The sequence below is a fragment of the Neoarius graeffei genome, chromosome 23 (genome assembly GCF_027579695.1).
Source record: "Neoarius graeffei isolate fNeoGra1 chromosome 23, fNeoGra1.pri, whole genome shotgun sequence".
Lineage (NCBI taxonomy): Eukaryota > Metazoa > Chordata > Actinopteri > Siluriformes > Ariidae > Neoarius > Neoarius graeffei.
In genome coordinates, this window is record NC_083591.1 from 10,127,483 (window position 1) to 10,155,140 (window position 27,658).

Here is a 27,658-nt window from a genome sequence, read left to right on the forward strand (position 1 = left end):
AAATCATAAAATAGAAATCTATAGCAAAGTTTGTTTGAAGAAAATAATAGGGTGCCAAGACTTTTGAACAGCACTGTGTTTGAGAATCTTTATATATCTTTTTTTTTTTTTTTTATCATCATCCACCTCTAGGTTAAAAAAAAAAAAACCCGCGCTGCATCATGATAGACCGGCTGCACTGATTCAGTACTTTGTTTGAGAAATGAGTTACTGAATATTTCTTCACACAAATTTAATTTCTGCTTTTCTTCTCTCAGAGGCTGTTGGAGGTTGCTTAGGAGAACTCGGGCCTGTGGACTTGTCTACCATTGCGCTGCATCATGGCAAAGATCAGATTTACGCCCAGGCATCTGCACTTTATCCTGATGTTCTTCATCAGTGGGTCTTCATCATCCTCAGCTGTATGAACAACGCACTGACGGACCAAAGGTGACATGGGTTCTGCAGTGATCCGACCAAACATCATCCTCCTTTTTTAAAATACAGACTTGCGTGTGATACATTTATACCTCCGATGGCGGGTTTAAATGGAGGGACGATCTGTAAAAAGATGGTTTTAGGAAAGTGTTGAGTTAAAGAAGCGGGGTCACCCTTCCCAGAAATCCAGTTCATTGTTTCGTTTATGTTTTGAAATCACGTGACTGATAACTGTTAGCTCTGTGTGCAGCAAAACCTCCGCAAATTCATTAACGGTGATCCCTTTGACACGCATCTCAATCGTTTTCTTCAAGTGCGCATCATACGTGGAAGCTTTGAGCAAAGGATGTCGTCTTTTATCGTTCCTTCACAGCTGATCTCAAGACGGCCAAGGCCGGTTTGGAATCTTTATGATGGAATAACTGTACCAAAACGGAATGGATCGGTCAAAGTATCTTCGATTTCATGTTACGCTTTTATATCGTGACTCGTATTGGCAACTAACTGCAGTTAAATATTATACTTATCGGTCTATTCGTTTTTTAGCCATGTTGAATTTAGTTCGTTTGGTCCACGGCAGGCGTCGCTTATCCGCATGAGCTTAACGAGACTTGTGCGAGACTTCGAAACGTCAAGTGTCAGCCAGGTGCCAGTGATGCCATTTTGAAAACTGTTTTTCCAAACGAAGTATTGCACAAAAATGAGTTTAAATGACGATTACTGCCTACTTTTTTTAAACTTTCCTGATCGCTATCAAAACAAACAAAACTTCCGGCTTGATTACATCAGCATTTGAAAAAGCGCGTCTTTTGACAACGTTGGCAGATGTTGGTCACTTTGATTTCCGCTGTACGTTTTACTTCAGTCCTACGATGTCTCGCACAGGTCTCAACGAATCTCATTTACGGCCATTGCTTTGACATATGGACTGATATATATTACAGAGCATATTTCAGACACTCATAACTTGCTATAGCAGTGACAAAATAGCGACCAAAAATGAGTTCCTATATTTAATAAAATGAGAGAAATAGAATTTTGATGATAAAGGAGAACTGAAGGCACATTTTTTAAAGATTTATAGCCTAGTGCAGGCGTTCTCAACCTTTTCTACTTTAAGGCCCACCTATTCATACTTGTAACGAGTCGGGGCCCATTAAAAAAGATCCCCAGTTATTTTGGCTCATCTATTCTATTAGAATCTAATAATCTATTGTAAAGTGTATTAACGGGATGCGACATCACTCCCTGTTGTTTGGGATGGGAGCCCAGGAATTAAATAAATGCAATAAAACAAACTGTTTTTAATTGTCGGTTTTGTATTTAAAACTGTACGGATGTACCAGAAGCCAAACCATGCGTACAGGTCATTCTCAGCCAAAAGGGATTAATGATCCAAAAGTGGAGTCTGGTCCATTAACACAAGAACTTATTGCCATGTTTGTGTTCAGCAAACAAGCAAGCTATTCAAACCAAGAAGTACACTCAAAAGAAGTGGATATAGAAACCGCTCAATGGGATTAGATCCTTACACGCTAACAAAGAAGGATTTTTCCTACAAGTTGGAAAATTATCCATCCCCGACATCTCAAACTACCTGGTGCTGCAGACATCGTTCTACACGGACAAACAGATGAAAACCTGGAAGAGCATCGAGGCCTTCAACTTTTTATATGTGGCTGGATTAAAGATCTGGACAAGATAACTCCTGTATTGTTTTTGTCCGGGTCAGGACGCATTTCTGGGCTTTTTGTACACGTCTTTGCGGTGGTTGCTAGGACATTACAAGTTTTAGTATCGGGTGTAAATCAAGCACAGCTGCTCAATTTTCAGTCCTCCCTGCTCTTGTCTTCCAGGTAAATCATTCACAAAGATCCACAGAAACCGCTATAAAGACCTGGATATTATGTGTATTACGGTATATACATGTTAGTTTACAATATGGCGACCACGACCAAACAAAAATACATGAGGACTTGAGCGTCTCCTGAACTTCAAAACATCACGAAACAACAGAATATGGCGAGAAAATTCATTTGTGAATCGAAACGAAAGAAATCCGAGGAATTTGCAAACCTTTCACGAAGTGATCACTGCAAACTTTCTTTGACCCGGCTCCCTTCCATCGCAGCAAAACGTTCAAGAGCCACCTTTCTCCTTGTCATCTTTTCGTAGAACCCTTTGCTCTTTCACCTTTTATCACTTCACAGCGAACCCGGAAGAAACTTTTTCATCAGTTTCGCAGTTTTTTCAATTCAAACAACGTGAAATAGTGCAAGAGTAGGGCATTTGAACAACTATCAAGGCACTCCAGCGATAGTGAACCGTGAGCTCAGCTGACCACCACTTTATGTGCTGCATATCTAATGAGGTAGATGTGACGTCGGATGCAACCCAGCAATAGAGATCTTGCAGTCACGTGACCGGAAAGTACACAACCGCCATCCTGTCGGTCAAAAACACCGCTGAATATTGCTGCACTCGTGTACAGAATGGATCAATTTCAACCAACAGACTACACGGCTCATTTTTCTAATGAACAGATAACTAGATATATGTCTAAAATAAACGATCTACAGATTAGTGACCCTTATGGCTTACCGGACGGAGTTTTCACGACCGGATTTTGAACTGCCAGCAGAATACCCGGACGTGTATAATTACCTCATTAACTTTCCCTCGGTGTTCAGTGGTGAAGCACTGCGTGCTTATAAATCTCTGGACAGTTATCTTTACAGAAATTCAGGATTTGTCAGCGACTCAGATGTGGCATCTTGTAAACAAGAATCCTCATTGGATGGGTAAGTCACTTAAGTATTGAGTATAGCACTGACCAGCCGATTATAGAATAGAATAAGGTAATTCCAGCTGTAATTCCAAATCGTCCGTCTTGTTTACCATGGATCTGGTGTTGGAGAGGTAGAGGCTTGGCAGTGGAGGTTTGAGTAACTGTTTTCCGAGCTTAGTCAACAGGCCGGCTCTGCCTGCAGCCTCGCTTTTGCTTCCGCTCCCGGCGCCGCCTCCTTCGCTTTGCTTCCGATAACAATCCACGGAGACCCCGCTGGTCTCGCTATCTCGTCCGGAATGTTGTGCATGCGATGGAAATCGCTACAAACCGTCATTTTCTGCTGGAAACCAATGTCCAGTAAGTCCATACGGTTGTAGTGGATATTGAAGTCCGGTACAGACGAACAACACGCAAAAATACACACAAAAAACATAAACGTGCACAGGTAGGGAGAGCTTGTAGCTGCAGCCGTTGTAGTAGAATTGTATATAGTAGGGTTTTCCAGAAGAAAAGGTAGAAGTAGAAGGCGGAAATATGGCGTTTGACCGACAAGATGGCGTCTGTCACAATCTGGATCGGCTGTGACGTCACATGCTCCATTGTACCCTACTAAAAATTAGCTTCAACTTGAAAAAAAAAATTGCGATCCACTAGATGGCACCAGCATGTTGTCGTCCAGTGGTTGAGAAACACTCGCCTAGGGTGTCTCTGGAGTATTGCTGATTGTGTTTGGAATATCGCTTGCATAGAAAATGGTGATGTGCTGCTACTTGCATAGGATTCTGGGAAGGCTGAGCTGGCCCCTTTAATGTACTCGCTGTCATTACTATTATCCATTTCAGTTGTTGTCTTTATGATTAAAATATTTTATTTAAATGTCTAACCTGTGTATTTTGTGTCTAAACATTGTGCACGTGTGTGTGCGTCTGTGTGTGTTAGTATTTCTATCCGCCAGGCTGCTGCTGTGTGTTTGAAGGACATTTTGGCCACTCAATCTGGCTTGGATTTCTGGGAGATGCACAAGAGCCAGAGAGACCCGATGCTGCTTTACCTGAGCCCTTTTCGCTCAGCAAAGAAAAAAGCAAGTATCTCTCGACTAGCTAAACGAACCATAATGTAAAGCATAAAGCATTTATTTAATCACTTTTTTCAGTTTTTGTGTGATTTCTTTAAAGGAGAACTGAAGTCATTTTTAAACTTGCTTTATTTCTTAATTAACGTGTTATTCAATTACATTTTCGGTTTTAGTAACCTTATATCGTGACTCGTATTGGCAACTAATTGCAATTAAATATTATACTTATCGGCCTATTCAGTTTTTAGCCGTGTTGAATTTAGTCCGTTTGGTCCACGGCAGGCGTCGCTTATCCGTGCGAGCTTCACGAGACTTGTGCGAGACTTCGAAACGTCAAGTGTCAGCCAGGTGTCAGTGCCGCCATTTTGAAAACTGTTCTCCAAACGAAGTATTGCACAAAAACGAGTTTAAATGACGATTACTGCCTACTTTTTTCAAACTTTCCTGATCGCTATCAAAACAAAACAAATTTCCGGATTGATTGTCAGCATTCGAAAGAGGGCGCGCTCGTCTTTTGACAACGTTGGCAGATGTTGGTCACTATCCCTGTGTCCGAAATCACTCCCTACTCAGTATATAGAGGGGACGCCATTTTGTAGTGCTGTCTGAAACCTTAGTGAGAATTATTTACACCCTATATAGCATAGTGCACTCAAAGTATCCCACAATGCATCACGAAAAGTAGTGTACAACGATGGTCACTAACCAAGCAATATATCCCATCATGCATTGTGGTCACGTTGAAAGAAATCAAATCAAAAGTCTCAAATTTGACTTGATAAATGGCAGCGGCAAAGAAGAAAGTATTCAGCCTTGATTTAAAAAAAAAAAAACGAAAGCTGCAGGTACTTTGTATTGATTAATGTAGGAAATACGCTCAGTATAATATGGATTTGTCACAAAAACACATGCATGTATTTATTTTGAAAACCCACCAGCCGACTGATCGGCACGTTTTAATTGTGCGACCGTAATGACGTAAATACCAGCGTGACGGAGTAGTATCCGAAAGCGTTTTTTCATTTTACCAATGAGTTCACTATATAGTCCTCTATACAGTAATTCCCTATGTACCGGTAGGGAGTAGTGAACGAGTGAGCAATTTCGGACACAGGGTTTGATTTGCGCTGTACGTTTTACTTCCGTCCTACGATGTCTCGCACAGGTCTCAACGAATCTCGTTTACGGCCATTGCTTTGACATGGACTGATATATTACAGAGCATATTTCAAACACTCATAACTTGCTATAGCAGCGACAAAATAGCGATCAAAAATGCATTCCGATATTTAATAAAATGAGAAATAGAATTTTGATCATAAAAAATTTGCCTTCAGTTCTCCTTTAACTTTTTTATTTACTGCAATATTTTTCAAATTGTTTCTTAAATAGGGTTTTATTAGTAGAAATAATGAACAGTGTTTGCTCTTATTTGATAAATGCACAAGCAGAAATGACACCTCGAGACAACAGAGAATCACCATTTAAAACTAGACGGCCTTTCGATTTCATAAAATCGGTGAAAGTTACGTAGTTTCCTCTGAAATTTGGTCATTGTGATGTATATTTATTTTTGTGATATCTTTAAAAAAAAACCAGGCCATTCTGTGGCTGGGAAGTTGTTTAATTTGAGCGGATTTCTCTAGCAAATAATGTGCATGATGATGTGCTTGCTTTGCACAGTCAAGCAGACGGAGGAAATTCGTGTCCGCTAGGGTGCCAGTCATAACAATGGGGAAAATACATTTTTGCATTTTTTTAAAGTCTCACCCTCTAATTATTTTCCTTTAATAGCAAGAAAATGCAATATAAATTTAGAATAAGATGCAACAATATTTAGAGGTGGCACAAAGCCTCTGAAAATCCTACTGTTGTATAATTTTCGGACATTTAAGTTCTTGTTTTTAATAAAGCTATTAAAAGATGTAGATTTAGAAAATATCAAGACCTTGAGCATCTCAAGCTTCATTACAAAGCACACCCACACTTTGTTCACAAGCCTTCGCATTCCAACAGGCTTGTTAGGAAAAGCCCCGGAGGAATGGCCAGAAGATGAAGATTACCAGGAAGGAAAGAGACTTAGTTAGGGAAAGATATGGATTTTTTTGAAAATCTATGAACAAATTTCTTACCAATAGATTTTTTTTTTACCATGTGTTCTTACAGGTGTCTAGAGACACCTCACAATTTATCCACGGCCAGATTCCATGGGAATTTCCTGGAGAGCCTGTCAAAGTTGGGGTGCCCAGAGGGCCTGTGTAAAAATTGATTTTTAAGAAAAAACAATATTAGCTTTGGAGATGTCTAACTAGGGGTTTTTAGGGGTCCTGAATCTATCCCAGACATTAGTTTTGAGTAAAATTGACTCCTTAAACCTTTAATACTACCATTGCATGTTTACATGATGGATTCTGGGTGAAAAATTGATTATTATTGTATTTGAGATAAATCCACCCTGGGGAAGAGAAAAAAAAACATTTCTAGAAGACAAATTAAGTAATGACCAGTAATGTGCATACTCAATATTGCCCCTCTCCATTTGGAAAAAAGCAGGAACATTACATATGAACAATACACAAGGGTAGAGGTGACTGGCTTAAAGGCGATGTTCTTATCCATCTGTGCGGACTGAGTCCTGGTCTCATGGATAACAATTAGGGAACCAAACCACCACCATTTCAACACTACAACAAAGTTACTTTCTGGCATGGTAAGTCAATCTTTTTGCTTTCTCAAGTTAAGATGACTAAAGTGAAAGCTGTTGGCTAGCATCCAGCTAGCAAGTTAGGTAATGATTAATGTTTAAGCTAGTATTAGCTACCCCATATGTGAAACTTCACTGTCAGTTTGTGTAAATGTATAGTTTTATAGTAGCCATTGTATAATATCTATTATTACAATGTATTGCAAATAAGATTAGTGTCCATCAGGGCTTTGAACCAGAATTATTTTCCTGTTGGTTCGTTCCGAACAGAAACGGAATTTTAACGTTTTCGGTTTTGGGTTCCACCATTAAATAGACGTTCCCGAACCGGTTAGAACAAAAAAATTTCGTTCCCGGAACGGTTAATTACGTTCCCTGTCAGCTGTTTAACAAATGGCTATAAAATTATGTGTCTGTCTCATCCAGCTGAAGCCAAATGTAGGCTAATTCTATTACAACCTTCATTAAATAAGACAAGAAATAATCCGAAACAATTATTATTTCAAATGTTGGCGATTTGGATTCTCAGTACGTCTTCCCATCTACACAAACAGAAAAAGTGCCAAAAATGAAAGAGAATTCGTTTAGTGTGTTACCAAAGGCTAGTCAGGCCCTATGCATTGATAGGCTAACAGAGGTTAACGTCATTTAATGTTCGCGAGCCTCTCATTAACGTGGACAAATATATTGATATCGTGTTTGAAATTGACGTTTTTGAATAACGATAGACTGCAATATTTACCTCTTATTTAAGATGTGGAGACGTGATAGTAGTCCACCCTCCCGCTCTCTCCATTCAGTCAGCGAACGTCACACAGGAAGTGAACCCCAGCGGGTCATAGAAACTTGCGCAGGAGAAGAATGACTTTTTTATTTGTAGGCTATGGAAACTTTGAGGAACGAAATAAAAACCGGTATTAACCGGTTACCATTATTTTTAATAAGCATTTCTGTTCCGTAACACAAAAAATAATAAAGTTTCTGGTTTCGTTTCTGTTCCATGTGAAATAGAAAAAGTTCCCGGTTTTCGTTTTCGTTCCTTGAACCGGTTCAAAGCCCTGGTGTCCACTGCACTCAGTCTATTAATGTGGTCGTCTTTTGCATATAACGGTTGCATAGTTAAGAGAGAAAAAAAGTTCACCAAGCTGTCTTATCTTCTAGGACAGTATGGAATCGGGCACCACCGATTGCCATGGTTTGAGGTGCTTCATATTATTAATTTTCTGCGGCAACAGATCTCAAAACTTAGAAGACTTGCGTTTGGAGATCTTCAGCAAGCGGGCCGCAGCCGGAAGAATCAACCCAGAGAAACTGCCTCCGACTACTGGAGCTGCAGCACAGCACTCACTGCGGGCATATCTCCAGACCAGAGATTGGCTTGTGCTGCAAAGCCCATCACTGGATGTCCTTCAATATGGATGGAAAAAGGAAGAGCAAAGTTATGAACCAGTCCCAACCACTGATCCAATTGCACCGGACTACCTTTTGAAATTTGTCAGTTGCAGCTGTGCAGGGGACTGTGACACCCTCAGGTGCAGCTGTAAAAAGCAAGGAGTGAAGTGCTTTTCTGCTTGTGGGAACTGCCATGGCACCTCTTGCCAGAACATCAACCAGCCTGATGTTTATACTAGTGAGGGAGATGCAGGAGAGTTGGATGAGAATTGATAACGATGAGAAATGATTCTACAATGAACCAATTAAAGAAGTTTTGTTTGTAATTGTTCAATAAAACCACATTGCATTGAATTATCTGGACTCTGAGTCATTTTTTACTCAAAACTAATGTCTGGGATAGATTCAGGACCCTTAAAGGGCTGATGACACGAACATGACTCTATGTAATTTCTTAAATAAACTATACAACATGGCAAACATGTTAGATTTCTGTTATAATTATGTAAAAAGAAGCTGTTGTTATGCAAATATCCAACTTTTAATTGCACAGCGCAAGAAAACTGGGTCCGTGGCTCGCGGCCATGTTGTGACGTCAGCGGAAGAACACGCTGCGGTTCACTGGCTGTTCTACTCTGGTTCTACTCAATGGAAATGGCGCATGAAAACGCCGGTGAACTCTCTAGTGCTAGCTCTTCCTCTTCTGGGAGTCTAGAATTGTGTCGATCTCTTCCGAATAGAATCTATGATAGCCTACCCTCTTTACCCTTTGCCTCTCGTTGCTAGGCTGCAGTTACATGAAAGCCGCAAGCTTTCACAAGCAAATACATGACTGATATCACGCCGACTTTATGATTACATTTATGATTATCATGTAGAATCTATAGCTCTACGTACCTTTATCTTATGTCGTTTCACAACACATGTTCTGACAGGAGGACTGTCTTTGGATCCGGCATAGCTACGAGTAGACCCCCTCCGGAATACTGGCAGTGTTGCCAGATTGGGAGGAATCCTGCCCAGTTGGGCGGTTTCAAGTGCATTTTGGTGGGTTTTGAACATATTTTGGGCTGGAAAACTTCAGCAGTATCTGGCAACACATACTGCTGACGTTTTCCAGCCCAAAATATGTTCAAAATGCACTTGAAACTGCTCAACTGGGTGGGAAACCTCCCAATCTGGCAACACTGTGTAGGCACTGCTGATGGTAGTAACACACGTTTGTGCTGAACTGAACACCCAAGAGATTCTTTTAAGCTGGGAAGGGTGTCAAAACAATCCAAATCGAAGTGTTCAGAGCACAGGACGGATGTTGGTGAGGGCTCCCACTTGTCACGAGTACGCCTGACTTGCTTCACTCACTTCGCATGCAGCTCGGGATCTCTGGGAAACTTGAATAAACTTACCCCATCATTGTAGGTTTTGGAGCAAAAGCCGGCAACACAACGCGAAGGCATAATAACTAATATATATATATATATATATATATATATATATATATATATATATATATAAAAATGTATAATAATGATACTAATAATGACAAACTGAACACCTGTCGCATCAACAACAAACTGGTAAGTTAGGAGGAAGGTTCTTTCGCTGACGTCATATAGCTCCTCCTCCTCTTTCGTCTCCTGGGTGCTGCAGCCCCGTCAAATTTGCCCAAATAGCCGCGTTTTTTATCATAACTTGTAAAATAGGTGCCTTCGTGAATTAATATATGGATCATCGGGAATTACTTTTTATGTTATAAAACATCGCCAAAGATGTCAAAAACGTGTCATCAGCACTTTAAAAACCCCTAGTTAGACATCTCCAAAGCTAATATTGTTTTCTTTAAAAAATGTGATTTTTACTCAGGCCTACTGGGCACCCCAACTTTGACAGGCTCTCCAGGAGATTCCCATGGAATTTGGCCGTGGATAAATTGTGAGGTGTCTCTAGACACCTGTAAGAACACATGGTAAAAAAAAATCTATTGGTAAGAAATTTGTTCACAGATTTTCAAAAAAAATCCATATCTTTCCCTAACTAACTAATTGGTGGACTGAAAGTTGTCAACGATTCAGCTGAACGAGGTGTAGCTCTTGTTCAGCAGTTCACTGATGGCATCACCATTCATGAGGATCAAAAACAGTATATTTTACAAGTTGTCGAATACCATCGAAAACAGCATCCAACAGTGAAGAAGAGCACTCTTTAAAAAAGATGTTTGGTCCTTTTATTGCTTCTACGTATTTAAGGCCAAGTTTACATTAGACCGTATCTGTCTCGTTTTCTTCGCGGATGCACTGTCCGTTTACATTAAAACGCCGGGAAACGGAATCCGCCAGGGTCCACGTATTCAATCCAAATCGTGTCTGGTCCGGTGCTGTGTAAACATTGAGAATACGCGGATACGCTGTGCTGAGCTCTAGCTGGCGTCGTCATTGGACAACGTCACTGTGACATCCACCTTCCTGATTCGCTGGCGTTGGTCATGTGACGCGACTGCTGAAAAACGGCGCGGACTTCCGCCTTGTATCACCTTTCATTAAAGAGTATAAAAGTATGAAAATACTGCAAATACTGATGCAAATACTGCCCATTGTGTAGTTATGATTGTCTTTAGGCTTGCCATCCTTCCACTTGCAAGTGGTAAGTGACGCGCATGCCCGACATGCACTGAGATCACACACACAGCGGCTCAGTCCCAAATCACTGCTCGTGCGCTATACTCGCGTGCTCTGTGAGCTGCGCAGGGCCGGAGTGCGCACCCTCCAGAGGGCACTCGCTGTTCAGGGCGGAGTGATTTGGAGCGCAGGATGCCTGCGGAGCCGAGCGTATCCGTGTATTGGTGTTGCTGTGTGGACACGAATCGTGTATTGGTGTTGCTGTGTGCACACTAATCGTTTTAAAAACGTTAATCTGATGATCCGCTGATACGGTCTAATGTAAACCCCACCTAAGTGTTCAATACTGTTTAATAAAGTTTTCATCTCTGCAAATTAGTAGCTTTATATGATTTCCTTACATGCTATCCAAGTTTTTTTTTTTTGAAACAAGTCATTAGCCAAAATCACACAATAATTCCAAATTTCAGGGAGTTTGTGCCACCTCTAAACATCAATAAATTTAGCTAATATTTCACAGCATGATATATTTAGCCCAAAGGAAAAAAACTGGGGGGTGAGACTTGAGAAATAGATAACTTCATTTTTTATTGGCACCCTAGTGTGCGCATGCGCATGCTTACCTTCTTCTTTTGGGTTTTACGGCAGCTGGCATCCACAGTGTTGCATTACTGCCATCTACAGGTTTACCTTTGACCGTGCACTGACGGTTCCATCATTCTGTCGCTAAACGAACAGCTGATCACACCGACGTGCTTGCTGAGCGCCAATATTTATTAGTTTGGTCCTGCATTTCTTTTCCTTCATATGTAACATAACATCTCGCTTTCCGTTACTGTAGTCGGTCTTTCACGTTTCATTCGCGCACACACATCTGCCATTCTACTCTCTCGTTTCAAATTTGTACCCCACAATGCCTTGCGTGAACGGGGAAAGCCCGACACGTTATGATGCATGACGTAGTATCTTGTATTGTGTCATGGTGAAGCAGGAAAAAATAACGGAGAATTGAGGGCCACGTGGAGATAAATTCATTAATCGCTCTATTAGAAAAGAAGTAATAAAATCGGATGTCTGTGATTCGAATCGAGTAGCTTTCGGTCCACTAAACAAAAATTATTGGGTGTCGGGGAAAATTCTTTTTATGACCTAGGCATGAAAAATCTGAAAGGCAGTCTAGCTTTAAATGAAATAAATGTATGGGAGTTGGGGAGAGTGGTTTCCCAAAGTTGAGCTTGCAGGCCGAAAGAATTATTTTAGAAATATGTATCTATTAGAAATATCCAGATCGCAACCAGACAAACTCCAAAGAGTTAGAAAATTAAATCAAAGTGTTGTATTACAACCACAAACTGGCGTGTGTGTGTGTATAGGAAATGAACCAATGACCAGACAGATGGAGGAAAGGAAAATATGCAGTTGTTGCCATTGAAATGACTGCTTTATGATGATTGATGTTAAAATATGTTTCTGAACAATCTTTGGATCAAGGCCCTTGACAAAAATAATCGCATCCCATAGTAATACTGTCTTATTGTTGAATAGCTACTGTATTTACCAGACTTTTATCATGTTATCAAAACAATAACTGGTTATGAGTTTTCATCAGGGCTTTGAACCAGAATTTTTTTCCTATTGGTTCGTTCCGAACAGAAACGGAATTTTAACGTTTCCGGTTTTGGGTTCCACCATTAAATAGACGTTCCCGAACCGGTTAGAACAAAAAAATTTCGTTCCCGGAACGGTTAATTACGTTCCCTGTCAGCTGTTTAACAAATGGCTATAAAATTATGTCTCTGTCTCATCCAGCTTAAGCCAAATGTAGGCTAATTCTATTACAACCTTCATTAAATAAGACAAGAAATAATTCAAAACAATTATTTCAAATGTTGGCGATTTGGATTCTCAGTACGTCTTCCCATCTACACAAACAGAAAAAGTGCCAAAAATGAAAGATAATTCGTTTAGTGTGTTACCAAAGGCTAGTCAGGCCCTATGCATTGATAGGCTAACAGAGGTTAACGTCATTGAATGTTCGCGAGCCTCTCATTAACGTGGACAAATATATTGATATCGTGTTTGAAATTGACGTTTTTGAATAACGATAGACTGCAATATTTACCTCTTATTTAAGATGTGGAGACGTGATAGTAGTCCACCCTCCCGCTCTCTCCATTCAGTCAGCGAACGTCACACAGGAAGTGAACCCCAGCGGGTCATAGAAACTTGCGCAGGAGAAGAATGGCTTTTTTATTTGTAGGCTACGGAAACTTTGAGGAACGAAATAAAAACCGGTATTAACCGGTTACTATTATTTTTAATAAGCGTTTCTGTTCCGGAACATAAAAAATAATAAAGTTTCTGGTTTCGTTTCTGTTCCATGTGAAATAGAAAAAGTTCCCGGTTTTTGTTTTCGTTCCTTGAACCGGTTCAAAGCCCTGGTTTTCATCCTCTTCTGTTTCACTGTCTCTAAGGTCTCGGATAAAAAAAATGTACTCGTATTTTTTACCCCAGGAGCTGACGGTGAGACCGGAGGTGACTTTAGTTTCCAGAGATCGAGTGGACAATGTAGAGTTGTGGTCAGTGCAGCCTGGAAAACACAAAGAGTGGCTAAGGAACCTGTGCATGGCTCTGCTGGACAGTGGAGGGGTCTGCAACGAAGCCTTGCTCATGACCAGAGCCCTTTGTGAGGTATTTACTCGTACACATGACCTTTATTTATATGAAAAGTGTCCCTACTCAACATGATTGTGTTTCCAAGGTACGCTGCGCTTCTTACCGGAGCTTTTTGTGTTTGTACAGTTTGAATGTTTTGTCCACCGGTTGTATTGCAGCTCTGGACCCAGTTTTGGGCGTCAGTTCCTTTCAGGTCTTGGTGCGCCGTGGGTGATGCCTGTGCTCCTCACTGTGGACTGCAGTGAGCTCGTTGCTCTTTTAACATCAGGGCTGTCCAGTGCGGCGATGCTTGGCGCGGTGTTCCAAGCAGTGTTACCCGATGGCGTGACGGTGGCCGTGCAGGTGGTTTAGGTGCGCTGGTTTCTGTTCTTGCTTTGTGGTGTTCCGAACGATGTTGCCCGGTCGAGTCGTAGCGGCTGTGCAGGCGGTGTGGGATTTATCTTCGTGTGCCTTTTGGTGGGACTGTGGGTAGCTACGCCACTGGAATTGCACGCTGACCCTCTTTTGGTGGACTTTTTTGTAATTGTAAAGTGACCTTGGGTGTGAGAAAGGTGCTATGTAAGTTTATTATTATGCTACCACCACCATGTTTTCCTGTGGAGATGGTGTTCTCGGTAAATAAGCAGTGGTGGGGTTCTGTCAATCGTAGCACTTTGTGAAAAGGTCAAAAAGTTCATTCCACATCTATACTGGGTCTCCAACATGCCTTTTAGCAAACTTGGACGGCTTTCCCTGCCTTCCTTTTGGCACGTTTACAGCAAGCTTTGTTTTATCCTGTGACCAGCTTTTCGTATCTGAGCATCTGATTACAACTTGAAGGGGTTTTTTTTTTCAATTTGTGAATAATTTTGCAAACTATATGATTTTTTCCCCAACTCTGATATTATGGGCTATGTGTAGGGATGTCATAAAATATCGATATGTTGATTTTTGTTCAGTGTGTTATTTTCTTAGCGCACCTTTGAGGCATTGATGGTTTAAAATGAAATGTAAATGAGTCGTTTGTGTTTGCTAGCGGTTTCGCTTTGTTGTCCGTTTATACTACCGTTTTTAATATTCCCTGGTGTAATAGCTGTGGGTGACCACAGTGCAGAGATATCCGGTGACCTGACGCCGCCCGACCTGGGCCCTGAACTGCTGATGGTTCCCACTGTTCCCTCGGTCGCGAGGGATTCATACCGATGCCTCAAGCTCTGGGCCCACAGATGCGGCGTTACACCTGACCTGCTCAGGCCGCTGGGACGTGCTGCGCCACCAGATAGTGTGGACCTGGTTCTTCGCATTGCGTTACGAAATGCTAGGTCGCTAACAAACAAAACGTTTTTACTGAATGACCAATTCCATCTGGTCCCTGCATCAGCTTCGAGCTGCAGATGTATATTATTTACCAGCTGGGAGGTCCGTATCGTGAAATACCGTGACCGAGGTCTTGAAAGTACTGAGTGAGGCCCTCTGGGCCAAGGTCGGTATTCAAGGCCGAGGTCACGGTATTTCACCATGCGGACCGACCTTAAGCTGGTAAATAATATATTTATTTTTTTCTTTACCAAATTCTAACAGAAAACGAGAGCGCCCGAAAGGGAAAACCAAGCCGAGCCGCCATTTTGAATCCTCATTCACGGCTGTAATGTAAATGGCTTCCTCCTCGGTATACAAGTGCACTTCCATGGCAGGAAAAAAAATACATTTTGCCGCCTATGTAGTCCCCTATTTATACAAATAGGAGTCATTCAGGATTCAGCCATGTTTTTGCTCGGCGTTAGCAACAGTTTGAGGTTTTTAGCTTTCTCCTGAAATGTTTTCTTTTATTTCTTCTTCCTCAGGGTAGTAAAACTCGCTTTCGCTGTGAACACTGTCGTTATCGCTATCCATGCTGTAAAATTTATGCTATTCTCCTGAGAAATGCTGGCAAAAATTTATAAGATTTTTGACAAGCTTATAAATAAATCTTATATAAAAAAAACTAGACAGGGACACTCTAACGAGTGCAAACCCCGCCTTTTCCCTATTAAAATACATTGGGCGAAAATTTCGAAGTTCTGCCATGACCTTGACCTTTGACCTCCAAAATTTAATGGTTTCCTTCCGGGGTGATTGGCAACACATGTACAAAATTTGGTCCAAATCGATCCATTGGTTCTTGAGATATCTTGCAGACACACAGACAGACAGATACACACACACACACACACAGACTGACGCAGGTGAAAATAATAACCCCTCCGACTACTGTCGGCGGGGTTAAAAAAAGATAAATGTTGACAAAAAATGCTACTATGTTTGTTGTGAACGAGCGAATCGCCAGAGGTCCATAACCGGGGTCCGTAACTGGGGTCCGTATCGTAGGATACAGACCCGCTCGCCAGCCAATCAGAGCGCAGGATTTGATGGAAACCGGACTGCGAAAAAAATAATTATGGTTATTTACCGCCCTCCTAAATTTAATAAGGACTTTATTTCTGACTTTGCAGATTTTCTGTCTGATGTCACCGTGAAATATGACAAGTTTTTAATTTCTGGTGATTTTAATATCGGGCGGCACGGTGGTGTAGTGGTTAGCGCTGTCGCCTCACAGCAAGAAGGTCCGGGTTTGAGCCCCGTGGCCGGCGAGGGCCTTTCTGTGCGGAGTTTGCATGTTCTCCCCGTGTCCGTGTGGGTTTCCTCCGGGTGCTCCGGTTTCCCCCACAGTCCAAAGACATGCAGGTTAGGTTAACTGGTGACTCTAAACTGACCGTAGAATGGTTGTCTGTGTCTATGTGTCAGCCCTGTGATGACCTGGCGACTTGTCCAGGGTGTACCCCGCCTTTCGCCCGTAGTCAGCTGGGATAGGCTCCAGCTTGCCTGCGACCCTGTAGAACAGGATAAAGCGGCTACAGATAATGAGATGAGATGAGATTTTAATATCCATGTCTGCTGTAGATCGAAACCTCTGGTCAATGATTTAAAAAAAAAATCTTATTGCATCTTTTAATCTGATTCAGTCTGTCAAAGGCCTGACTCATGAAAAAGGGCACACTCGAGATCTGGTTTTATCATATGGCCTATCTGTGTGTATTAATGAAATTTGTGAGACTTCTTGTATCTCTGACCATCTGCCTGTGTTATTCTCTGTTTTAATCCCATGTTCGAGGGCTAAAACCTGTCCTCCCTCGCGTCGTCTGTGCGCAGTTCTCAGCCATGTACAACAACTTTATAACATCTGGACACTTGTTTTACACGGCGGATGTCAACTGCACTTCTTGCGCCGAGGAACGTTTAAGTATATTTACTTCTACTTGCACAGGTATCCTGGACTCGATTGCTCCTTTTAGACTAAAACGTACAAAAGCACTTTCCGAGCCGTGGTTAAATGACTCCAGTCGTGCTCTCAGACGCTCATGTAGGCGTGCTGAGAGAAAGTGGAAAAAAGACAAGCTCCATGTCTCTAAAGACGCTCTACGTGAAAGTCTGTCTGCCTACCAGAGTGCTGTTAAAGGATATGGGACATGGATTTTTACCTGGGTATAATTATGTATAAAGGACATAAGAAATGCCATCTAAATCACTGCAGGGCGTCAAAAATGTGAAAATCATCACATTATTCAAGTTTCTTTATACATCAGCATAAAACAAGGATTCGTTAATGAGCTAGGTGGTCACATGACCTGTGACGCAACAAAAACTTTCCAAGGAGCCAGCGCTTGGGCATCTAATGTAAACAGGTTACCGAAATGGACACCATCGACAGTGACATTCCCGATGTTTCACAGAGAGGTGAAGTTAGACCCTATCAATTCGAACCGATAGCTGGAAATTCACATGAACATGGATCTTGTCTTTACTCTGACGGGTCAGATGAATCTGAGAGTGAGGGTTCATTCAGCCCTCATGAAACTGAAAGCGGTCGGCTGGATAACACTTCCTGGTAAGTTAAAAACAATTCTGCTCAAAGGCTAATGATCTGTTGAAAGAAGTATTATTTTTGTATCATACATTGAAAGTTCATCATAGATCTAGCTTAAGTCCGTTGCAAGCTAGTTTTTTTTTTTGCTGATATTTTTCGAGATTGATTGAGATACAATGCTTCCAGAGTCCGAGATGAAAACATTCAAAATGGCGAAACGAGTCAGAATTATGATAATCAATAATTGATACACCCAAAATTATAATACTAATCCTTACCTCGGCTTTTAGTCGCTTAGCGCAGAGGTCTTCAACAGGGGGGTCGTGAAATCGCACCGGATCACTCATATCAACAAAAATATTCCTGCCCTGTCCCCTGGCCTCCGTGCAGGGATGCAAACAGCGCGCCTTTCGGCGGATGCCGCCTTTTTCACGGCTGAATCGCGCAGATCCGATTTTTTAAAAAAAATAGCGATATTAATTCATGAAACATGAAGTATAAGGATGAGAAAAAAAACAGTTTAAATCAGCAAGCTGCGCACATTTGTGCAGCTTGGCGCAAATGTGCGCAGCTTCCCGATTTAAACTGTTTTTTTTTTCTCATCCTTATACTTCCTGTTTCATGTTTCATGAATTAATATCGCTCAGTACCTGAGTATTATTGTTGAAAGAATCCTCAGTGAAATGGTCCGAACACAGTTTGTGGGAAACAGTAGGTGCAAAGTTTTTTCAACAGGTGTTCTGTAAAGTTATCCTACCGCTTGGATTTGTCCTACTAAGCCTACTGCGCATGCGCGAAGCCTACTGCGCATGCACAGGTGAGCCCACACTTTCCTCAGCTTCGGGTCCTTGGGGAATGCAAAAAAACTTACTCCAGGGCATTTCCCATTGGAATTATTGCAACCATAAGCAGCACAATACACCATGATGTCCAATGTATGATGTCCAATGTACTTTAAAGACTATAAAAACAATTTTCTTGTCATCCACTTCTCCATTCACCTACCCGCTTGTGCTGTGCCCGAAAGTTTTTGTGACGCATGATCACGTGACAGCGGCTCTTCCGGTTGCAAAAAATGCATATCGGAAGTCGAGCAGAAATGCCATAGAATCATCACGAATATAACGATTTTGCTGAATTTAATAGATGATTTTGTATTTGTTGATGCAATTAATTCACATTTTTAATGGAAAGAAACCGATATAGCGTGCTTTTATGTTTCATGTCCCATATCCTTTAAGGCAGCGAAAATGGAGTACTTTTCGAATCTTGTCTCCACTAACAGTCGTAAACCCCAAGTGTTGTTTAATATTTTTAATTCCCTTGTAAATCCTTGCGATAACTCTCCTGTTGTGTCGTCGCCCATGCTCTGTGAGGATTTTCTGAAAATTTTCAGAGAGGAAATTTCTGCTCTTAGGCCGTCTGCCCTGTCTTTTGCTGACTCTGGCGTCGATCCCATTGCCCCTCCTGTACTTGCTGTCTTTGATTAGTTTGAGCCCATATTCCTCTCCTCACTGTGTCTTAGGGCTGCTCGATTATGGAAAAAATAATAATCATGATTATTTCAGTCAATATTGAAATCACGATTATTCAAACGATTTTTTGAAACAATGCATTTATTCAGCATTTCTCTTTAAAACAAAAACAAACCTCTTTGTTATTGATCGTTTACGTTCACCTTTCTTTCAGACTGAAAATATAGTCTAGAAAAACTTAAGTTTGCGATGTATAAAACAAAATAAAAATATTCTTTTGACATAAGACAGAGAAAAACAAATGTACATAGGCTGCATGTCTTTGGCTAAATAATATCCGATGGATGCTGTGAGTGCGTTGTGCCTCTCCGAACTCGTGGCATACGGAGTGGCATTGTAGAGAGTGGCTGAAATGGATGGCTGCATTGTCTTGCTGGTTGTGGCGGCATCGGCTTTATCTTTTTGTTTATTGTTTCGTCGTGAATAACTTTACGGCTCAGTTTCAGGTGGTTGAAGAGGTTTGTAGTGTTGCCAAGAGGCGCAGATACTACCTTATTGCAAATCTTACACACGATGCGCTTCTGTTCCACGTCGGATTCTTCGAATCCAAAGTGATCCCAGGGTTTTTTCTAGAAAAATTTAGTATGAGGGCGCTCACCATGGCGAGGGAGCGAAGCGGGGGTGCCGGTTGTAACAAATTGTCTGTCAACGTTGAAAAAGAAAGAAGTAATCTTCTTCTGCCCCGGACAGTCTTTGGCTTTCTTCCGCTTCGTGCCGCGGGATGACATCTTTAAATGCCCAAGTGTCAATAAAAACAACTCGCGAACTACTTCTGTCAAAAGCTCCCGCGCCGGTGGGTGAAAGGTCATTCAGTCTCGAGAAATCTCGCTCTACAAGTCAGCTGACCTTGTATGTAACCCATGTCAAATCTCGCGAGAGCAGCCACGACAAGTAAACAATTAAACAACATGGCGCCTCAGTCTGGAAAACGCCAATTCGGATTGTTTTTGCACCGTCTGGCGGTGTATCTACTATGATTGGAATATTTTTGGAGCAATTATAACGTATTTGATGATCAGACACATTGTCACGTAGTGTTGCTGGGATGTTTTCACGGAGTCGGTAAGAGGGCGCAGCGCCCCTGTTCCCCCGTTTAGACGAAAGCCTGTGATCCCATATTACAGACGTTTTTCATCCCTTTTTGTTGACCAACCGATTCTGCCCTCCTTCTGTCATCTTGCGAGCCTACCTCGCGCCAAACAATTCACAATCTCTCCTCCTTTCAGCTGCGCGAGTGGAAAGCCATAGAGACACACACACTGCTTCCACCGCGTGAGTGTTGTTGGCAAGTCAGCGCATGGGCCCGCGGGAAGGAAATGTATTGCGTGTGCGCGTCCCCGACAAATGGCAAAATAATCGTTTCAACTCGATTATATGAATTTTGGGATCGTTTGACACAAAAATCGAAATCGTGATCAAAATTCGATTAATTGCACAGCCCTACTGTGTCTTGTAGTTGAGCAACTGCAGCCTACAAACTGTCCCTCTGACAGCATCCCTTCACGTCGCAGCACGGTGGTGTAGTGGTTAGCACAGTCGCCTCACAGCAAGAAGGTTCTGGGTTCAAACCCAGCGGCCGGCGAGGGCCTTTCTGTGTGGAGTTTGCATGTTCTCCCCGTGTCTGCGTGGGTTTCCTCCAGGTGCTCCGGTTTCCCCCACAGTCCAAAGACATGCGGTTAAGGTAATATGGGACGGCCTTGGGCTGAGGTGCCCTTGAGCGAGGCACCTAACTCCCAACTGCTCCCCGGGCGCTGTTAGCATGGCTGCCCACTGCTCTGGGTATGTGTGTGTGTTCACTGCTTCAGATGGGTTAAACGCAGAGAGGAAATTTCACAAGTGTGTGATGAATAAAGTTGTGCTTGCTTTCTTTTAAGGAGGTATTTGCCTCAAACATGCTGTTGTGCAGCCTCTTATTAAAAAAAGAAAAGAAAAGAAGAATCTGGACCCTTCCAACCTGTCTAATTTCAGCTCTATCTCCAAATTTCCATTTCTGTCCAAGATTTTAGAGAAAGTCGTTTTTATTTAGTTGGTGGCCAATGAGAAATTTCAGTCTTCAGCACGGAAACAGCGCTTTTAATGAGCCGATTTTAACTCTTGACTCAGGTAATCCTGCTGTGCTTGTGCTCCTTGACTTGACTTGACACTGTGGATCCTTTTAGCACGACTTGAACAGTGAGTAGGCATTACAGGTCCTGCTCTTTTATGGTTCCGGTCCTACCTGACTGATCGGAGCTTCTCTGTGCAGCTAGGGGAATTTAGCTCAACCTCAGTCCCTCTTACCTCCGGGGTCCCTCAAGGCTCCATTTTAGGTCCTATTTTATTCTTGCTCTATATGCTGCCGCTGGGTTCAGTATTCAAAAAATATAATCTTTCTTTTCATTGCTATGCTGACGATGTTCAGATCTCCTTCCCTTTAAAATCCACAATGGCTCTGTAAAGACACTGCTAGAATGCCTAAATGATATAAAATCCCGGATGGCCAGAAACTTTTTAAACTTGAACGAGAATAAGACCGAGATCATAATGTTTGGGTGTGATCCACTGGATAGTATGGCAGATGTTTTTGGTCCACTAACGCCAAACATCCGGTCATCTGTAAAAAAAAAAAAAACTTAGTGTGATCTTTGACCAGCAGATTAGCTCGGTTGTAAAAACCAACTTCTTCCATCTAAGGATTTTATCTAAAGTTAAGGGCTATCTTTCCCGGAGAGACCTGGAGACTGTAATTCATGCTTTTATTAACACACGGCTGGATTACTGCAACTCACTTTATGTTGGCCTGGATCACACTTTGTTACATCGTCTGCAGCTTGTGCAGAACGCAGCGGCCCGCCTCCTCACTGGGATACTCAAGCGTGATCACATTTCCCCAGTCTTCGCCTCACTCCACTGGCTCCCGGTCTCATTTAGGATTGATTTTAAGATTTTTACTGTTTGTTTTTAAAGCTCTTAATGGGTTGGCCCCCCAGTACCTGACCGAGCTGCTACACATTCATGCCCCTGGAAGAACATTAAAGTGCATATCACGGGTAAATTCAGGAGCAAGATCAATGTAATTCTCCTATTTTATATTAAACTTTGGTCAAATATCTGTCACATTTTGCATTTTGTGCAATTTTTTTTTACCTTGCGCAATACCAGAAAAATTCAGTTGAAATCAAGCCGTTTGAGGTGAATTGGTCCGCCTCTGAAAAAACTTGGCATTTGGATTTCCCGGCAAACATTGATTTTCGTGACATCACGTGCGGGACGCCTCCCTCTGAATCCTGCATCGGCGCTGGTTTGTTTATGAGAAAACGACCTGGTGGTTTTCTGCAAATTTCTTCGACGTTATCGCGTAATTATTAAAATGGTTAACAGATGTATCGTAGGAGGGTGTAGCAACACCAATCACGATGGGATTAGTACTCATCGTTTCCCAAAAGACCGGACAATGAGAGAGAAATGGGAGCGCTTGGTCTACACAGGCTGTGCACTGAAACCGTGCAAAGCTCTCGCAGCCTGCTGGCGCTTCCGCAGGTGACGTCACGAATCTGGCTCCAGACTCCCTTGGGATTTTTCCAGACGTGTTTTGTTATTTTATTTTTTTCTGCTGTAGACATATGGCCTTGTGCAAAACTACCCTTCTGGATGAGTGTGTAAAGGGACATACTTTCATATAAAAAAAATGAAATTGGTCCAGAATATGCACTTTAAGATCAGCAAATCAGCTGCTACTGACTGTACCCAAATCTCGGCTAAAGACCAAAGGTGACCGAGCCTTGGGGTGGCTGCTTCTAGGCTTCTACGTGAGTGGCCTAGTGGTTAGCGTGTCTGCCTCTCGATTGGGAGATCACGAGTTCGACTCATGGTCGGGTCGTACCAAAGACCATCATAAAAATGGTACCTACTGCCGTCTGGCAAGGCATGCTGCAATACAGATGCGAGTGGGGAGTCAAACTCTCGCGGTTACCAGAGGACTAGCGCGCCCCCCACCCCACCACCGTAACCCTAGCTATGTAAATAGGCAAGAGGCCAAGGGCTACGGAAACGGAGATCGGCGCCGCCCTATGCGCCGCAGGTGTGGGAAGGACTTTGGGTTTTTGGCTTCTAAGCTTTGGAACAGTCTGCCATGGCACATCAGATCAGCTGACTCTGTAGAGGTTTTTAAATCCTCTTTAAAAACTTCTCTCTTCTCTGTGGCTTTTAATTGAGCGGGTACGTTTTGTATTTTATTTGTATATTTATTTCATATTTGTATTTTGTTGCACTACACTTTGTTTTATGTATGTATTTTATGGCCTTTTTAAGTTCGGTATTTTATTACTCTTGCCTTATGTCTTCCTTATTTTTACTTTATTTCAAGTTTATTACTGTTCTACCGACCTGTGCAGCACTTTGGTCAGCTTCGGTTGTTTTTAAAGTGCTTTACAAATTAAGGTTGAGTTGAGCTGAGATATACCAGATCCTGTCGATACAGTTGATCGCCATCATTCCCCAGATACATAATACAGCTCCGTTCAGTGGCTGTTCCTGATATTATGACACTGTCTGTGGTTTTAATAGTGTACATGTAAGCCTGTGCTATAGATTTGAAAGGAGAACTGAAGTCATTTTTAAACTTGCTTTATTTCTTAATTAACGTGTTATTCAATTACGTTTTCGGTTTTAGTAACCTTGTATCATGACTCGTATTGGCAACTAATCGCAATTAAGCTTTCTATTTATCGGCCTATTTGGTTTCTCGCCATGTTGAATTTAGTTCGTTTGGTCCACGGCAGGCGTCGCTTATCCGCACGATCTTCACGAGACTTGTGCGAGACTTCGAAACGTGACGCGTCAGCCAGGTGTCAGTGCCGCCATTTTGAAAACTGTTCTCCAAGCACAAAAACAAGTTTAAATGACGATTACTGCCTACTTTTTTCCAACTTTCCTGATCGCCATCAAAACAAACCAAACTTCCGGCTTGATTACGTCAACATTCGAAAGAGGGCGCGCGCGTCTTTTGACAACGTTGGGAGATGTTGGTCACTTTGATTTCCGCTGTACGTTTTACTTCCGTCCTACGATGTCTCGCACAGGTCTCGACGTATCTCGTTTACGGCCATTGTTTTGACATATGGACTGATTATATTACAGCGCATATTTCAAGGGATAGTTCGGGATTTTTGACATGAATCTGTATGGCATCCCCATCAATAGTGTCGTGCAAACACACTGACTTACCCCTGACAGCATCCTGTGAGTCCAGTTCTTGTCCAGTTTTGGTCCAGACGAAAGTAGTCCGGCAAGTTTGTTGGGGTCACGAAAGTAAAACGTTTTTCGTCTCAAAACAGTATGTGTTCAAAAGAGTGATATATTTGCATCATAAAACTGTTGCCAAATAAAAAGTCAGACCTCGAAATCGCTTGGCACTATTTTCTCTCCCTTCTTATCACTTCTTAGCCTGCTTCATCCAGCTGTGGCTCCAGCTTCAAGGATAAGCTGGAGCCGCATAAGTAGGAGTCCCGGCGGGTGGTTTGTATTCTATTCGTTTATATCCCGACCTTGTCAGCTGTCAGATTTATGTTCATGGACCCGGTAAGCTGGTAAATAATATATATATTTTTTTTCTTTACCAAATTCTAACAGAAAACGAGAGCGCCCGAAAGGGAAAACCGAGCCGCCTCAGGGCTGTAATGCAAATTGCTTTCCTCCTCAGTATACAAGTGCGCTTCCATGGCAGGGAAAAAGAAACTACCACTGCTGCCTATGTAGTGCCCTATTTATACAAATAGGAGTCATTCAGGATTCAGCCATGACACGGAGCAAAAACATGGCTGAATCCTGAATGACTCCTATTTGTATAAATAGGGCACTACATAGGCAGCAGTGGTAGTTTCTTTTTCCCTGCCATGGAAGCGCACTTGTATACTGAGGAGGAAAGCAATTTGCATTACAGCCGTGAGGCAGCTCGGCTCGGTTTTCCCTTTCGGGCGCTCTCGTTTTCTGTTAGAATTTGGTAAAGAAAAAAATAAATAAATATTATTTACCAGCTTACCGGGTCCATGAACATAAATCTGACAGCTGACAAGGTCGGGATATAAACGAATCGAATACAAACCACCCGCCGGGACTCCTACTTATGCGGCTCCAGCTTATCCTTGAAGCTGGAGCCACAGCTGGATGAAGCAGGCAGCGTGCAGTGATAAGAAAGGAGAGAAAATAGTGCCAAGCGATTTCGAGGTCTGACTTTTTATTTGGCAACGGTTTTGTGATGCAAATATATCACTCTTTTGAACACATACTGTTTTGAGACGAAAAACGTTTTACTTTCGTGACCCCAACAAACTTGCCGGACTACTTTCGTCTGGACAAGAACTGGACTCACAGGATGCTGTCAGGGGTAAGTCAGTGTGTTTGCACGACACTATTGATGGGGATCCCATACAGATTCATGTCAAAAATCCCGAACTATCCCTTTCAAACTTGCTATAGCAGTGACAAAATAGCGATCAAAAATTCATTCCGATATTTAATAAAATAAGAGAAATAGAATTTTGATAATAAAAAATTTGCCTTCAGTTCTCCTTGAAGGATGCACTGCAGCAGTCAGTATTTTACATTTGAAAATTACTCATGATGTTCATCATAATCCAAATTAAAACCATTGGAAGACTATACAATGTGAAAAGGTTCCAGGGGAGTGAATACTTAGGATAGTGCCGTATAAAGGTTAACGCAGAAATGGTCTGTTAGTTAAGTGGCTTCTTCCTGGAAACATAGGCGGTTTTTTCGGCCACTTCTTGTGATGAAAACTACGAGACTCTCCAGCAACCCTTTGCGTGATTAATGTTAACTAGATCTTGATGATAAAATTGGTCTCTGAGCCCAGGATGTGTTCGTTACCCGAGTGAATCAGTTTGTTTTCCTTAGTTGTGTCAAAGACAAGGTGTATCTGGGAAGATTACTTCACCCATTAGCCTTCACTGGACTTTCTTCTCTGCAGGTGAAAACAGATTTCTGCCAAAAGATGCTTCCCCTCTTCATCCATGACATGCTGTTGGGAGACACACATGGCTCATGGAGGGAACTTCTCTCCACACACATCCAGTGCTTCTTCAGCAGCTTCTGCAGACAGGGCATTTCCGGCAGCCGACCCACCACCCCCATGCCCTCTGATTCAGGTGCACATTTCTATTTCTACTCTGCTTACTACCTGGTTACCATGAACATTGTCAGCATGTGACAAGATATAGTTCCATTTTCTATTACAGTGGTGCTTGAAAGTTTGTGAACCCTTTAGAATTTTCTATATTTCTGCATAAATATGACCTAAAACATCAGATTTTCACACAAGTCCTAAAAGTAGATAAAGAGAACCCAGTTAAACAAATGAGACAAAAATATTATACTTGGTCATTTATTTATTGAGAAAAATGATCCAGTATTACATATCTGTGAGTGGAGAAAGTATGTCAACTCTGGTGTGACCCCCTTGTGCAGCAATAACTGCAACTAAACGTTTGCGGTAACTGTTGATCAGTCCTGCACACCGGCTTGGAAGAATTTTAGCCCATTCCTCCGTACAGAACAGCTTCAACTCTGGGATGTTGGTGGGTTTCCTCACATGAACTGCTCACTTCAGGTCCTTCCACAACATTTCAGTTGGATTAAGGTCAGGACTTTGACTTGGCCATTCCAAAACATTAACTTTATTCTTCTTTAACCATTCTTTGGTAGAACGACTTGTGTGCTTTGGGTCGTTGTCTTGCTGCATGACTCACCTTCTCTTGAGATTCAGTTCATGGACAGATGTCCTGACATTTTCCTTTAGAATTTGCTGGTATAATTCAGAATTCATTGTTCCATCAATGATGGCAAGCCGTCCTGGCCCAGATGCAGCAAAACAGGCCCAAACCATGATACTGCCACCACCATGTTTCACAGATGGGATAAGGTTCTTATGCTGGAATGCAGTGTTTTCCTTTCTCCAAACATAACGCTTCTCATTTAAACCAAAAAGTTCTATTTTGGTCTCAACCGTCCACAAAATATTTTTCCAGTATCCTTCTGGCTTGTCCACGTGATCTTTAGCAAACTGCAGACGAGCAGCAATGTTCTTTTTGGAGAGCAGTGGCTTTCTTCTTGCAACCCTGCCATGCACACCATTGTTGTTCAGTGTTCTTCTGATTGTGGACTCATGAACATTAACATTAGCCAATGTGAGAGAGGCCTTCAGTTGCTTAGAAGTTACCCTGGGGTCCTTTGTGACCTCGCCGACTATTAACACGCCTTGCTGTTGGAGTGATCTTTGTTGATCGACCACTCCTGCGGAGGGTAACAATGGTCTTGAATTTCCTCCATTTGTACACAATCTGCCTGACTGTGGACTGGTGGAGTCCAAACTCTTTAGAGATGGTTTTGTAACCTTTTCCAGCCTGATGAGCATCAACAACGCTTTTTCTGAGGTCCTCAGAAATCGCCTTTGTTCGTGCCATGATACACTTCCTCAAACATGTGTTGTGAAGATCAGACTTTGATAGATCCCTGTTCTTTAAATAAAACAGGGTGCCCACTCACACCTGATTGTAATCCTGTTGATTGAAAACACC

General features: G+C 42.1%; 1 protein-coding gene across 1 annotated transcript in view; it reads left to right on the forward strand.

Moving 5' to 3' along the window:
- Nucleotides 1-27,658, forward strand: part of atm (ATM serine/threonine kinase) — a 258,409-nt gene that overhangs the window by 154,818 nt on the left and 75,933 nt on the right. Inside the window, exons 33-36 of the mRNA XM_060905737.1 lie at nucleotides 258-429; nucleotides 4,145-4,286; nucleotides 13,506-13,682; nucleotides 26,053-26,230. Of these exons, the coding sequence (XP_060761720.1) occupies nucleotides 258-429; nucleotides 4,145-4,286; nucleotides 13,506-13,682; nucleotides 26,053-26,230 (669 nt within the window). The remainder of the gene's footprint in view (nucleotides 1-257; nucleotides 430-4,144; nucleotides 4,287-13,505; nucleotides 13,683-26,052; nucleotides 26,231-27,658) is intronic.